The sequence below is a fragment of the Lutra lutra genome, chromosome 7 (assembly GCF_902655055.1).
Source record: "Lutra lutra chromosome 7, mLutLut1.2, whole genome shotgun sequence".
Taxonomy (NCBI): Eukaryota; Metazoa; Chordata; class Mammalia; order Carnivora; family Mustelidae; genus Lutra; species Lutra lutra.
In genome coordinates, this window is record NC_062284.1 from 106,668,133 (window position 1) to 106,684,917 (window position 16,785).

Genomic DNA, 16,785 nt, shown 5'->3' on the forward strand with positions numbered 1-16,785 from the left:
AAAAAAATGATCCCAAACCCAGAACTTTATAAGCAAATTATTTTGGCCCTGAACACAACTAATGATTTGTGATACAGGGTGCTGTTAATGTAGGTGGTTTTGCTTGCTTGTATACTTCTGAACAGAACATTAAATTACTTCTAAGAATCAAAGTAGGGTTGGCAGTAGATCTTCATCCCAATGGATAGTCTACATTTCTTTGTACTGGTTGGAGGCCCTGTTTGGTTAAAGACAGTGAGGTGGACCGCAGGCCTCTTAAGTTCCCTTCTTGTCTTCTAATTTACCACACAAGAACAGTAAAGCTTAAGGTAAAATCACAAAACCATTTTATTCCTTCTAGTACTAAATTTTTGTTTTATCTCACCAAGATCATTCCACGTGTCCTTTTCTATAGGCTATTAAGTATAGATTTTTGACTCCATGTTAGATACTTTGTTATAAGTCAATACACTTATTTCTGGGTGTTTCTTAATTTAGATTATAGGGACTGAAATGGGAAGGGGATTGTGGAGAGATGGAGGAAAGAAACATGAAAACTTTCTTTTTCTTTTAATACAATGGCTGCAAAACCATCTCTGAGCTAATAATGCTAGACAATAGTTACAAGTCGCCTTGGCCTTGATGAATTTCATTACTATGAATTCTAAAGAGACTGAGCAGTATATACCTACTTAGCTTTTGACTACAATTTAAAATCTGATTATTTAACTTAATCCTCAGGCTACCATGTGCAAATTACGCAAAGTCAGCCTCCAGTATTGACTTGCCAACTCTCTACATGTCCCCGTATACATCAGTCCAGGTTTTAGAAGACTGGGAAAATAATTTCATCTCCACAAGTCATGTGGTTTAGTAAGCTTTTGAGTGTAATTTTGAAAATGTGTTTCAGTAATGGCTAGAACAATCTGGTAGTTAGTATAAATAACTGCGCATGAGAATATATATCAATGCATTGGGATTCATCGAAACATCATTTGTTCACATAAAACATATGTCACATGGCCTGTGGGAGGTAAATGCCCAGTGTGTGGGTGGTGTATTTCAGTTCTAACTGTTCTCAATTTTATCCACTGTACTTGGAATCCTGCCCCCCATCTTCAATTCCCAGAATTACTCAGGAATTTTAGACACTTTCTTGGTGTGTGTTATAGGAGCCCAGTACCAGTTACATGTTTTAGTTATGATTTTTTGGCTTATGGATAAAGAACCACATCTGTGTATATTTTTTGGAAAATAAGATTTCAAAATGTAGTAGTTTTTCTCCTCTTGTCCAATTTTAAATGAATCCACTGGAAACACCCTACAGCTGCTGTTTATTTCATTATGCAGTGGAATATTTAAGAATTAAATTAAACCAAATAACTGAAAGCTCACTTAGAATGTATATACAGGTTGTTTATAGGAAAGATGGGCATTTCTTGGATGTAGAAGAAAAGGCCAAGTCCTTTGCCATCTTTTAAACAATCAGATGGTATGAGTTTATTCCCATGTGGACACTTATTATGTTAATCCATCTATGAATAGACACCTCTACATTTTCAGAGAACAGAATGACACACAGGCATTGTAATCTGGCTTTTTCATCCTCAGGAACCCTAGGGCCCAGAGTGGGGTGTGGCCCAGAGTGGGTACTCAGTAAATGCTTGTGGCCTGGATGAGTAATGAATTACTAAAGGTTAATACCTGAGATGCTCATTAACTATTTTAATGTGTATGTGTGTGCATATGTGCGTGAATTCATGACTGCTGAATCCTCCAGTGGTTGGGTATATATATTCTGAATTATTCTCAAAGTAAAAGTGATAGGTTTGGGCTGATCCTTGTGCCCTTCCTGTCCCCCATCCACCTGTTAACCATTCTTTTTAGTCTTATTCTTCATATGGGAGCACCAAAGTGTCTAGCATCAAGGGTAGCAGCTGGAGAGGACAAGGTTGATAATGTTTGAGAATTATTTCCTGTCCAGTCTCTCTGCCATAAGTGACTTGATAAAATAAATAGCCGCAGTGTGGGAAGAGACCTATTCTACTAAATGTCTTTTGACTCAAATAAAACTTAAGTGTCTGCTGAGCTGCCAGGAAGTCTCTGAAGAGCTTGCAGAGCCGGTGTGGGAAGGGCCTGGGCTGGTAAGAGCAGTACAGGTGTCACTGAGGGAAGGGGAACTTATTTAAACTCTACGCTGGTTCTTTGTCCCACGAGATGAAGTCCCTCCATGCATTCAGTTAGGGAAACACTGCTTAGAAATTCTCTGTATTAAGCCTTGTCAACAGAAGTTCTACCAGATTATAGATGTAAAAACTGGATATTTAGATATTTAGGTGGCTGGATGGATACTGGGAGATGATTTTAACATATACTTAGAACAGAGTTATTTAAGATTCCTGCAACACTACTGGTGATGTATACTAATTAAAAATTAAAGTTGCTCTAATGAGTTTCTGATTGTAATAACACAGAGAAGCTGAATGAGAAGCCTACAGGTTTAGTAGTAGGTTTAGTCTAGCAAACTGGTTATGGTTTGCATTGCCTACTGTTAAAGAAAGGAAAGGAAATATTATAAAACACTTAACCATTGGTATTAAGAACTAAAAATTATTTCTGTTAGTCAGCCTTTGCTTGTGGGATCTCACTTCTTATTTTTATATATCGAATGAAAATATGTCTATCAGACACAGAGAACATGACTGTGTAGGTGAGTCATATTGTGGTATTTCATGTAATGACTAAGAATGTTGGCAGAAATCTTACCGGCTGAAAACCTTCAAGGTTCTCTTGTGTGTACACATCCATTTTGGGATTTAAAGCACTTTGTTCTTTTCCATTTATCTTTTTCCTGACTGGTTAGGAGAAGGTAATAAGTCACTGAATGTACTTCTCTTTAAAATGACTAATATGGAATGTCATTTTCAGATTTCAGACCACCACTGGGAAGGTAAAGGACTATTCTCAGGGTCACTGTGGTTAAATTTTAAGAGCTGAATTGGCAATCTGTGACTTAGGGATGTGACGGTCACTTGCTGTGGTGGGGTTAGATGTTCATACATTTGATGAAATGTCTCCGCCTAACAGTACATTTTCTCTCTAGGTTTGTAAAACTAATTTGGCCTTTTCCCCCACGACATTATAGTTATCACTATGTCGTATGACTTAAGGCCTAGTCCCTTGTGCCTCCGAGCATCTGACTTTTTTCTGGTGCTGTTGAGTTATGGGATGGAGGGAGAGGGTTAATGACAGAGAGGGTTAAATCCAGCAAGGGCTAACTTAGGGTGTACATGAAGTGACCTGGAGCATTGCTGCCTGGGGGTATTTGGGGAAGTCTGGTGGGTAGGGCCAGGGTGGGTGAATTGGGCCTCCATGCGGTGGGTAAATACCTGAAGTATATGCAGTTTGAAGGAGTTAGCTTTGTCTGAGTAAGAATAATTAGAAATTTCGTGAGGTCTGAACATTGAGTCAGATGGCTGGTTACCTGGTCAAGGACCACTAAAAAGCAAAAACAAAAGCATACAAAGCAGTAAGTTGATTGACAGGGTGACCCCAGGACCTGTCTTAGCTTCTCGTCTCCTCGTTTTTTTTATTCTCTCCCCGCCCGACAGAGCATTAATTGCATGTCCGTCTACCTCCGCATGATGCATTAGTATGTGTGTGAAGAGTTAGCTTGACTCATTAGAAACAGAAATCCAGAATTCCTTTGTTAAAGATTTCTCTTGTAATCTGGAAACGTATTTGTTGGCTCATTGAAATGTATTGATTTGGTGGATTTTCAAAGAGTAAATGCTTTCAATATTGTTTTGGACGTTTTATAAATAACTCCCTATTTCAATTTAGCTAAGTCTCTGAAAAGCGCTCTTTCAACTCATTCAAGACCCTTATTGTATATTTTTTCAAAATCCCTTCCCTTGCTTTATCTAGCAAATCAATCCATTTCCTTAGATTTATTTGTACTGTACCAATTGTTTTATGATTTATATAGATTTCTTCACAGTGCTGCCTGCTTCTGTGGAGTGTAGGACCAGTGAGATTTCTTTGTACAGAACCTTTTAGAAGTGGGTCTTAATAATACGCTTTGTTAGTGATGAAGCCTAGAGTTTTAGTTCCCACAGCTGGGTTTCTCTCAGAGGTACTTTCTTCTTAATAAAAAGTGTATCATTTATACCTTTTTCCAAGATACTATATATCAAATATATATTTTATGAAGATACTAAAAACATGGTATGTTCTCTAAGAAAAGCCTCTAGGCTTTTGTTTGCTGATTTTAGTTTTCAAGAAGCTTGAGTTCAGAGGGGAAGAGGAATGATGCTTTGTGTGAATGTTTCTCCTTTTATCACTGGCTAAATTATTTTCCTTCATTTAACTTAAAACTCTGTCCAACAAGGCATACATAATATGAAAGAAAATTTTGTGGCCAGTGAAAGTCGCTGGGCTATCCAAGTCTGGGGTGTAGGAGTAGGAGCTGAATCTGTTCTGCTTGTCTTGGCATTAATTGACAGTCCCCAAAATAATATCTGGCTTAGCATGATTATAAAACAAAAAAAAAAAGTAAGGTGATCTAGGAGCCTCCAGGATGCTGCCTGGGATTTGGGCTAATTACATTTGTTAATCTCCATGGAAAACTTGCTTATTAATTCACAGAGACACAGAGGAGCCAACACTTTTCTGTAGAGCCACCAGTAGGGAAAAATGAAAAACAAAACACTGAGAAGGTTCTTGAGGATTTATCATTAAATTTAACTTATCATTTAATTTAATATTAAGGGGCCTTAGGGGAAATACTATCTCTTGGTCTAAATGGAATGCATATTAATAGAATCCGTATATAATTTTCAAGGGAAGTGATCTTTGGTTTCAAACAAAAGCTGTGTCTGAAATTTTAACAGTTCCCAGAGCAAACGACTTATCCTAAAGTGGACCACATTTTTCCTTTTCTTTACATCCCCTCCCCCCCAATCAGGTTCTCTTCTAAGCCATCTCCTTGGTTTATCAGAAATTTGGTTCAGTCAGAAATTTCCTTCCTTATGGTTTACCCAAGGTTATATTTACTCTGAATTTTTTCTTTTCCTTAGGGTTCCAGCAACCAAGCTTGATTCTCTTTCTTTAGCAGAGTATTGAGATGTAATTTTATGATCTATAGAATTCACCTATGGTGAGAGTACAGTTCAGTGAGTTTTAGGAAATGGATGCAGCTGTGCAGCGATTGCCACTGTCCTGCTCCGGAACCTCTCCAACCACCCTGCCCATTTGCATCAGTCCCGTCTGCCTCTAGCCCCAGACAACCACCTGTTGGCTTTCTGCCCCATAGATGTACTTTTTCTAAAAATCTCATGTAAAGAGGTACTGAGATAAAGTAATCCAGCTTTGTTTTCCAGGATTGCCTTTTTCAATATTTGGATTAAGTGTCAAAATGAAAAATCTCTGTAATCTATGATATTACTTTGAAGTGATGTCAGAGTTTGAAGGACCTGATATGTCAAGGTGGCTTTCAAATTAGTTTGTATGACTTTCTTTTTCCTCCTCTGTCAACTGTGATTTTATTGTCCTCTTTGTCCACAAGTATATCTAAATGAGTGCCAGTAGCTGGAAAAGAGAGAAGGCAAAAGATATCCAGCCGTTCTGTGTTTAAAGAAGGACCCCAGGAGTCAGGTCTAGGAGACATGGAGTAAGAGTCAAACACAGAAGCTAAAACTAAAACTAGGCAGCTTCCATAAGAAACTGTAGAATACTTCTTGACCTGCAAGTTACAAAGATCCCTCAGAGAAGATGAAAAGTACTAACTCTAGAAGAAAAAATTAATAAATTGGACATCATCCAAATTAAAATATGTAGTGATCAAAATAGATTATTAACAAAATAAAAAGGCAAGCTATAGCCTAGGAGAAATAGTCTCTATATACCCAGGACCAAGGAGCTGTTTCCAAAATAGGTAACGAATGTCTCTAATGCAATAAAGACAGGTAACTCAATGAAACTGGGCAGAAGACTTGGATAGTTCACAAAAGAACACGTGGGAGTGGCCATGTGAGAAGGTATATTCAGCACCAGTTATCAGGGAAATGCAAATTAAAACTACATTGAGATAACTCTTCAAATAAACTAGATGGTTAAAATTAAAAAGACATAGCACCAGATTTTGGTGAAAATGTGGGGTAACTAGAGCTGCCATCTATTGCTAATGGAGAGTGAGATGACACAATCATTTTCTCAAGTGTAGAGGGCTACAGCCACTTCAGTGCCTACCCTGGCCAAACTGAAGATTGTATTAAGATCTGTATGTTTCACTGTATGTACATTTTACTGCTCAGAAAAGGGGAGGGGTTAATCTTTGAAATACGCTGATGATTACTCTATCCTACAATAATCCTCTCCCTTCGTCCCTCCCTTTCTTCCTCCCGGCTTTCCCATGTGCCGTCCCCTTACTTTTTTGCGGGGAGGGGGCAATCCAGCCATGTCACATATTGTCTCAGAACAATAATTAGTCAATTAATGGCAGAGATGAATAGAGCAAATTCAGTTCCTGCCCTCTGGGCACGAGTCCAGGACAGGAGTCAGACATGCCAATAATGTGACAGTCGCAATGTGGTAAGTGCTGTAAGCAGAGGCAAGAATAGGGGAGCGGCTCATCCAGGAGAGTGAAGGTGGGCCGTCTGGAGGGAAATACGTGCTACCTTGACAGAGCTTGGATGAATGGGACTGATCCTTAGATATGCTGGTAAAGGCTTTCTGAAAAAAGGGAACAGCAGGTGCAAAAGTTTAAAAAGTTGGCAACTTGTGACCAGAAGTGCTAAAAGGTGGCTGGTGGCAGCAGAAAAGGAGAAGGGATAAGTCAGTGCATCACAAAGGACCTCTACCTACCTGCTGAGGAATTTTGGACTTTATCCTGAAAAGAAAGGGAACGACTGAAGCTTTCTATCTATCATCCTGTCTTCCTAACTAGATTCTTAAATTCCATGAAATCAAGGTCTGTTATTCATCTTTGTATTCTTTGTAATGTCTGGCCAGGGTCCTGGAATGGGTAGGACAGCGAGGAAGTGTTGACTGATCTCTAAGGCGTGATAGTCTCTTGGAGTCTTGCATGCTTGATTCAGCCGTATTATTAAAATGGAATGAGTCAGAGCAGAGATACTTTTGGAATGGAGGGGTGGGGGTCTTATTACACTATGGGCCTTGTGCCGGGGCACTCCCAGCCATTATCTAATTTAATCTATGTCATTCTTACCCAGAATCTGCCAGTGACCTCCGGTTGCTCTTAAGAGAAAGACCAAAGTTCATAGTATCCTTCAAAGCTACTGTTCACTGCCTGCTGTGCTTTTTACCTATTTAGTTCCTATTCATCTCTCAGCTTTCACTTCACTTCCTTGGGGCAGTCTTCATTGCCCTACCTTTCCCCACAACAGGCAGACTGTCAGAGCTCAGCTTCCTGTGTGATCGATCGTATCCTTATTTCCCTTATTCTCGGTCAAGAATATGAGCTCTGTGATACTTTTTTGTTCCTTGCACCTAGCTCAATGCCTGGCATTTAATAAATACAAAACAAAATTTGGTTGCATGAGCTAATCCTTGAGACAATTCTGTCAGATATATATTATCATTATCATTTTTCAGGTGAAGAAATTGAAGTCCAGAGGTTAAGTCACTTGCACAAGGTTGCATAACCCGTGAGAGCCAGACCTGGAACTCAGGGGTGGCTGATGACAGTATCTTCCTCTTTTTGCTCGTGGACACTCAGTAGGCTTTGAGTGCAACAGATAGATACATTTTCATACTTGCATCAGTGTTGTGATTTTACCTCCTGCTGAATGATCAACAGAATGGACAGTCTTGTGGTTAAGAACGTGGGCTCTGTAGAATAGTCCCAACCCCAGCTCCTCCTCCACCATTTACTAGCTTAGTTACCTTGAGGAAGCTACTTAATCTTTCTAGGACTCAGTTTCCTGGAAGATGGGGTAACAGTACCCACTTAATAGGATTGTTGTGAAAATAAATTAATTCATATAAAACAGTACTACTGAGCACGCAGAAGGTGCTCAGTAGCTGTGAGCTTTTACTTTTATCAGCATCCATTTAGTTCTTCCCCATTTTCTTTTTCTTTAAATTTCTTAAATTGTAATATTTTTAAAAGATTGATTGATTGATTGATTTGCGTTGGGGGAGAGAGACAGGGAGAGAAAGCATTGTGGCAGTGGGGGGGTTGGAAGAGCAGAGGGAGAGAATCTTAAGCAGGCTCTATGCTCAGGATCATGGAGCTTGATCTCATGGCTCTGAGATCATGACCTGAGCCAAAATCAGGAGTTCCACATTTAACTGACTGAGCCACCCAGGCACTAACCCCCCCATTTTCTTACTGTAATTCAAAATTATATCCAACGACCCTGTAGCAATTAAATTTTTTTTTAATTTTCTGGAAATTCTCTTTTTCCTTAAAACCATCTGCTTCTAAGTCCTAGTTCAACTGTGAAGCATTATTCTACCTCTAACAGCAAAATACAATAGTATTAATACTTATTAATACTCTTTGCTGTGAATTTCTAGGTTTTAGGCTTTACCTGTTTATACCTCTGCTCAGTTAGCACAAACAGTGCTGTTATAGGAGTAGTATTGTTTTCTCTCACAAATCCCGGACCTTTTCCCCAAAGTAAGCGCCATATTATTGAGCTGTTTGAATAACTGACCTGAACCTACCCCCCCACCCCCACCCAAAGAAAAACCTCAGTGGTCGGGAAGTGATTTATGTCACAGTATTTTCCTCATTCATCAATAGGTAAGAGCAAGTATGACTTAACAGGAAATTAAAAAAAGAAGAAAGTAAGAAAAATAATCACTTCACATATATACTAGTGGTATGCAAAAATCTTAACATTTTTAGCATGTTCCCTCACAGTGGGATTTTCTGTAAATATCTTTTGTTCCTTCCCTGATTGTTCATTGTTAAAATTTTTAACTAGTTTCTTGCATTTAGGGTGTCATAGTACATGGGTGTGTGTTTTAGTGACTTAACTATTTACCTTGCTCTTAAAAGAAAATAGCACCTGATCTATGTGTAAATGATGAGAGAAATAACAATACTGCAGCCACCCAGCTACCCCCCCTGTGCCAAGCATTACCCCATACTTAGTCCATGTTGCTCATCTTCACAATAGCCCTGCAAGAGGAATGATATGCCCATCCTGGAGATGAGGAAGTAGAGACTTAAGGAGATGAGCCGCTTCCCCAGGAAGCTCATAGCATATCGGGCTCTGAGTGGCTGGGCCCTACATGTAGGTGGTAACAGAATAAGGGCAGAAGGGTTAAATTGTAGCAAGCCTGGCAAAGTGAGGTTGGGGTTTTAAATGGGACACCTCAAAGGCAGGCTGAGGAATACATAATGTATTTTGTCAGTGTGTGGAACTAATGAAGTTTTTTCAACTGGGAGCTCAAAACCGCACAGGAGCTCAATTTTTAAGGCGCGGGTCTTAAAGTGTGCCCAGAGCAGTGGCATCAGCCACACTTGGAAACGTTTTAGATGCTCAGATGTTCACATTCGCTCCCACTGGCTCCATCCTTAACTCTGGGCGATCAATGACTTAAGGGGCCCCCCAGATCATGCTGAGGTTCTCTCCAGCTTAAGTACGGCTGCTTTAATGAATTCTGTGTGTGCGTGGGGAGGGTGGAGAAGGCAAGAACGAACAGTGGGGAGGCTACTGCCAGGAGCTGACAGAATGGTTATTAGAGCATAAATCTGGGTGGTTTCATTGGGAATCAAAAAAAGGAAAAATTGTGACACTTTTCATGGAAGAAATAACGGCACTCAATGATAAATGGAGGTAGGAGTATGAGGTTTGAAGCCTGTGTGTCTACAGGTGGCAGAATTACAGGTATATACCGAAGGCATTCAGAGGGGGAACGTGTTTATATTCCTCAGGGATCGAAGCCTCATTGTGCCTTGGTTTATAGCACCTTTTCATCTGTCTCACACCCACCAGTCTGCACCCTCACCTAGAGAACTTTCCCTCTACTAAGAAAAATGTACCAGACGCTCCACACCAGTAATACAGACCAGGGATGATTGAGTTATTAAATGCCAAGAGCTTTTCTCTAAGCACTTTATATTCATTATCCTGTTGTTGTTATTAATTAGTTATGGATGTTTGTAAATTGCCTTCCCTTCGTGTCCAATCTAAGCTGTTCTCCCCTATAAAATTAATGTTTCCAGACACTGATCTGAGAGGCCGAGTCTGGGTTCTGGAGTTTGACAGCTGTGGGCTGAAAACCGGCCCTGTCATTACCAGGTGTGTGGTCTGGAGCAAGTTACTTACCCAATCTCCCACCTAAATTTCCCCCAGCTGAATTACAGCAGGCAGCGTTACTACAATGAGGATGTACTAATGAGTGGACTCAGGGTTGTTGTGGGGACCGAGACAATGCCACATGATGCTTGGTGCATAAAATGCTGAATAAGTATTAGTGGGATTTATGATAATGAAGATGCCAGGTGCTTCCTCACAATCTTCCGATGAAAATCCACCTCTCATGGGTCAAGAGAATAAACTCTTCATTCTGGCATTTAAGACTTTTCACAAACTGGTCTTTCCCTGCCTCCCAAACCTTTCATGTGATGACTCTCTGCATCATTCCCGTGCTTCCGCTAAGCCACTCACTGTCCCCCAAACACACCCCGTCTGTTCTTGCGCCCCGCCTTTAGTTCCCTTGGTCTCCTCCTCTCATGTCCAAGTTCTTCAGGTCTAGCCTGATACTCGGTGTTTATGGAGCCCCCACCCCTTGCCAGTGAACCCTCATCTATAATAGGAGTAATCCAAACTCTGGAGCTCTGATGGCCTTTAATGCTCAGCGGGCACTCTCAGGGTACTCTGTCTGTGCTCAGCCCACTTTTCCACACCCTTCAGTAGGTGTAGGGTGAGCCTCATCCTTTCTGTGCTCAGTACTCAGCTCCATGCCAGAGATGTGCTTTCTTAACGGTGGCAACACATACCTTGCCTTCTTGGTCTTTCCCAAGTTCATTGAAATATATGTCATTTTTTTTTCTATTCTGTAATGATGCTGATAACCTCTCCTATAGGAATAACATTTAATCTATGAAATACTAATTATTATTATTTTTCCTCAGGATGAACTTGACCTGACAGACAAACACAGGGAAGCCATGTTTGCACTTCCAGCTGAGAAAAAATGGCAAATATACTGTAGCAAGAAAAAGGTAAGAGATTCATTGTGTTTATGGTTAACTGGGAAATTATCATTTTTTTGTGCCCTTTGCTTTTCCTCTTCACCACTGAAATTCAGGCAGCTCTTTGTAATGTACAAACCAGATCGTGGCCTTGTTGCTACGTGTGCAGCACAGTGCTGACACCTTAGATATTTTTATGGACACTTTGTTGGACACCTCCCCATGTCCTCCACACCTGTAACCATTACTTGTAAGCCTGTGCAACTGAGACCCAAAACCATAGTGGTGTACACAAAAATAAAGTTTCCACCCATTCTTTACATGAAAGTCGGTATCTCGGTGGATTAGGAGTAGTGTTCTGGGACCTCAATCTTCCTTTCCCATCTCCTAGCAACTTTCCATTTCAGTGCTTCTAGGGTGTGGCATTGTCCTCATGGTCCCAGGTATCTCTCTGGCTGTTTCATATTCCAAACTAAGGATGAAGGAAAGGGGAAGAAGGCAACACCCTTCCCTACCTCCCCTCTTACGGACATGTCCTGGAAATCATCCACCTGAATTCCCCTCACATCCTACCTTTAGCTACATGGCCTCCTCCTGCAAGGAAAGCAGCCTTTATTCTAGGTCCTGTTACTGTTGAAGAAGGGGAGGATGGATATCAGCACTCATGGTGTGGGCATCACCCCGTGGACCATATCTCCTCAATAAAGTTCACTCTGCCATCTTTAAACCCTGTGGAAATTCTCAGACTGTGCCCACCCCAGTTTTGGAACCAATTAAGTTCATGGCCATCTTTTGTCACTTTTTCTTCTGTTCTAATAGAAACTTGAATCAAGATGGGGTAAACAGGAAGGGCAGGCTAGCACCTAAGGGAAATGTTACCTGTCTCCAGGGCAGTGGACTCTCTAGTTACTCACCCTTGCCTCAAGGCAAGGAGCAGGAACAAACTATAGCAGTCCAATGTCTTTTCAAGGCACAGTATGAGTCCGAGGACCCTTTTCTTATGCAACTAGTGCATTTGCACATGTAGTCACATGTGTCTCTCAGCCCCTCTGCCTCTTTGCTGCCTTATTTGATTGCCATGCTGACCTTCCAGAAACATCTTGCAATAGCGAGCCTGTGCCCTTTGGCAGCCCCTCTTGGTGTCTCTGGGCAAGCCACCATGGTATAACTCCTCTTTGTAACTCCAGCATCAGAACACATTGAAATAAGTGTATGATGACTGAACCACTAATTTGTCATTAGTGTTATACTGAACTATCAAAATAAATTGAAAGCACAATTAGTTTTCCACCTGAGCAGTTACCGTTGATAAAACTATGTGTGGAGTTTGGTTTTGGGGGCCTTTGCTGAGAGATGTGTCCAGCTATAACCTCTCTGTATGGTTTCTGAGCTGCTACCAGATCAGACCAAGTTGTAGTTGTAAGGATTCCTAATCTAGTAGTAACCAGGAAAACATGCTTGTGAATGACTGTGTACTCTTTTCTCTTTGTGCATGGTTCTCTTGTTGAACTGATTGTCATGGCTCAGGAAACAGATGTAATACACTGGGAAAGGATTTTAAAATAAAAAGTGTTCAGTTCTGGAAGTGAAGGCATTGTACGGTCGTGGAAAATAAGGGACCTTTTCACGAGGCCATCTTAAAGACCTACGCCCTGGAACTGAAAAGGAAGAATCTTCTAGTGCCTGTATGCACATAGGACATTGAGTGCAGACTTTTTTCTTCAAGTTAGGAAACAGTATGAAGTGAGGATTGAGAATATACACTGGAGGAAAGGAAAGGGCAGGAAAATGGGAGCAGCTTACTGAGGGGAAAGTTTTCTTCTTTCCCAGATTTTATTACACCCCTGACAGCAATTGAAAGTTAATCATGGAAACTACTGCCCCTTAGATTAGAAAAGGCAAACCCTGGAGGATAGTAATGACCTTGGACTTGCAGCTGCTGATCATTTTTCAATTTCCAGGCCTATCAAATCCCCTTGCAAACCCTGTCTCATGTGCTCATGGCGAGGTTGCCTTTTCATAGGAAGATAGATACGGATGTGACCACTGGCCTCAGAATCCCGTTTCTTGCCAGATGGGCCTTTCCTACCACTACCTGGCCAGACTGCACAGATCCCTGAAAGCACAGTCCTCCTGCTAGCTTCATTCTTACAGCCTGGATTCCTTACGTGACAGTCAAGTAGTGGCTGAGTGGGAAAGCCATTTTAACTCTTTAGGGATTTCCATGGGGTCACAGATCTGCCTCACTTTAAAATGGATGCTAGTGTTGCTGAGTTAAGGATTTTCTTGATTAGAGCTTCTCAAAATGTTAAAATTCTGCTATGTGTTTGGTCTGCAACTGACCTTTTGGGGTGCTGTCATAAATAGGGAAATAATACAATGACTACGAGAATAAAAACTTAAGCATGATAAGGGCATGATATTTACCTGTCTTCGTATAATGTGATCTCCTAAGGGACAGGTTGCCTATTCTCGAAATGGAGCCCATGGTGGCCATCTTTATTACTAAGAACAGACTGTTTTTCTTGGACCATATCTTAGGTAGCCTTTTCAAATCAGGCTTGTCACCAGCAAGCCAAACCACATCCATTTCTCAGGCCAAGGGAAAGCTACAGACTCATGGCTTCTTAGCTTTTTCCATCTTTCAAGATTAGAACCCAGGGCATTACAGACATTCTCACACATAGTGATGCCATAGAGTCAGGGGCCATGAAAGCCAACAGAAACAGACACATGAGTTGGTGAAAAGCAGGCTTTCTGTGTGAAAGTGCATAGTAGTTGTGGAGGCAAATGAGACTGGGAACGGAGGATGGGGCCAGGCCTTTCTCAGCCAAGTGGCTCTTTTCCACCCAATGGTGACTTGAGTCCCAGCAGCGGCTGTCTGCTTATCAAGCCCTGCGCTCGTTTCTCACACTTGCCTCTATCTACATCTCTAGTTGAAAATCCATTTCCAGAGCCAAAATGAAAGCAGCAAAAGTATTTCTAGGACTAAAAGAATTGGAAAGAGATTAATTGGCAGCTTGCCTAATTAAGTAATCCGGGGGAGAGTAAGAGATGGATGTTGTGGGCTTGTTGAAAATCTAAACAAATCTGTAAAAACGACTGGACTGGTTGGTCAGCCATCGTTGGTCCTCTGTGGCAGTCCACTGTCAAATGTTTTTTAGCAAACATGAAAGGACCACAAAAAGGTCCTGTTGGTGGGGCTGGAGGTATTTTCAAATAGGAAATGTTTGTGGTTCTTATCTTTAAAGGTAATTCCCTTTTTAGCTCCAATCACAACATACTCTTTTGTTTAAGTGAGGTTTTTCCCAGTCTCCAGCCAGAAACTGCATCTGTTAACAATCTTTTGGATTTTAAACTGAAACTTTTTAAACAATGAACCATCTGACCACGAAAGGCATCTGGCTATGCTGTATTTGCTTATTGTTAACATGATTTTTAAACCCTGGGAAAAGTAAGGAGAGGGCTTTGGAGAGAGAGATGAAAATGGTGCGTATACTGTCTCTCGGTGACGACAATCATATGGGCCCTGGCAGAAACCTTTAATTGTGGTTCTTCACAGGAGTGATTTGCACAAATTGTGTCACTAACCTGGTCCTTACAGGCCTCCGGAAAACACTTGCTCCCCCTCCTTGGGCTTCCACGCTTACGGAGTAGGCAAGTGGTGCTGGATACCGTTAGCTGTAGTGTCCTCAGGAATTTGAGGCCAAGATCGGGATTTGAGGAGAGCACTACTTGCCCTCCTCTTGTTTCCGATCTCTAAGGCCAAGCATTCATTAATGGCTTTGGATTCTCTGTATTTCATGTCTCTATCTTCTTGGGTCTTCTGCAGAGAAGATGAATTTTTATTCTGCTGATGAGGGTGTGTTTTTCAAATTTCATTAACTCCTTTAAGAACCTTGCCTGACCTGGCTGTGGGGGGAGATGTGGCCACGTGAGCAAAGCGTGGACCTGGTGCTTGGTGCCTTTGAAGACATGCAGGAACAGGGGCTGAAAATGCAGCTGATATTTTTTCATTCACTCCCTTCATTTGGTTTGCATATCTTAATTGGATCACTTCCCCACTCTTCTCCACAAAAAGCAATTCTCCTTTCACCACACACACACAAAGATTAAAGTTGTGTTGTGCACGGTGGTCAGGGTGTGGCTCTTTCAGTTACTTGAGAGTCAAGGGCCTCCTGTGTTTAAAGGAACATAGGGTAAAGTGGTGGAATTAAGTCAAGAGGAACCATGGGCTTTCTGTACAACTGTCAGACAAGCCAGCTGTAAAACGAGGAGGCGAGATGATACGTTCGGCGTCTAGTTGTTTCCAGTATCCTAATGAGAAGCTGCGGTGGGTAGGCTGGGATGAGAAGCAGTAGTTGGGCATTGGAAGACCCGAGAAGGAAGGGAAGCTAGGTATCCTTTCTTTACTGTAATTGTTTAAACACACTATAGAGTGAGCTTTGGATTTTCAAGTGTTCACTTTGTTAGCTATCAAGATTTGGGAGAGGGAGTCTGTTGACAGGCAAAACCTAGATGTCAGTAATTGTATTTCTAGACCTTTTTAACAAGTACTTGGGTTGGTTTCCTGCCATTGAGTTTTCACCTGACGATGGATTCCAGTTGGCATTTGTACACCCAAGTGCTAAGGGTTTGAAGACAGTGGCAGAAGTAGAAGTGATCAGAGATAAGACTGGGATATATTTTGCCCTTATTCTTTCTCTAAAAGAATAAATGAGGGGAGCACAGTAGCTGGATATTGGGGGGTGTCTCCAGGTTCTGCAGGCTCTGAAGCTCTTGGCCTTGTCCGCATATTCCCTGACTCTGACAGATGACAGTTTGTATATAACTCCATGCTGAACCACTAAGAAACAACTGACTTGGAGTATCTGGGGTTTCATTCCATGAAGTCATGCTCTTGGTGAAGGGCAGGATGGTTTGTGATTCACCGAAGGTGTATTGAGTACTCCTCCAGGGCAGACTCTTGGCTAAATTCTGAAGATGGTTAAACAAATAAATCATATTTCCTGGAGTGGATGATCCTGGTAGGAGAAGCAGATAAGATCAAGTAATTGCCAAGTCTTGTCATAAGCTCCATAATGGGGTAAGCAAACAGGCTCTGGGGCACAGAGGAAGGAGCCACCAATCTTTGGGGGTAGATGTGTGTGACTCAGACAACAACAGTTCCTTCACCACTTTGTCCTATCCAGCAGTTGGAGTTGCAATGAGAGGGCTGATGTTGTCATGCTTTTATCCCATCATCTAGACGCTGGCTCCTTTTAACAGTTGAGCTATGCTCACGTGCACTGTACTTGGTTTGTACTTTGTTCTTGGTTTGTACTTTGTTCTTTGTCCCTTCCAATATTGAAAAGGTCAACATTAGACTGTTGGCCTAATCTGATCTTCACTACACAACACACAAATTTGTAGGGCTTGTTAGGAAATCTGTAGAAAGGCTAAACTTTTGAAAAAAGAAGGCACAGTGGGGGAAGACTGAAATAACTGAGGTTTGTTCAGCCTGGAGAAGAGAAAGTCATGTAGACACTCCAACATAGTTTAAAAACAGAAAAGTAAAGAAAAGAAACTCCAACATAAGCTGATGTTCACTGGGTATACCTCAGTGAAACTATGGTAACTGTCAAAATATTGCC

General features: G+C 41.4%; 1 protein-coding gene across 3 annotated transcripts in view; it reads left to right on the forward strand.

The window, feature by feature from the left end:
* The window catches only part of DAAM1 (dishevelled associated activator of morphogenesis 1), a 165,461-nt gene that overhangs the window by 73,653 nt on the left and 75,023 nt on the right, over positions 1 to 16,785 (forward strand). For all 3 annotated transcript variants that reach the window (XM_047737013.1, XM_047737014.1, XM_047737015.1), the window contains exon 3: positions 11,093 to 11,182. In XM_047737013.1, coding sequence (XP_047592969.1) covers positions 11,093 to 11,182 — 90 coding nt within the window. The remainder of the gene's footprint in view (positions 1 to 11,092; positions 11,183 to 16,785) is intronic.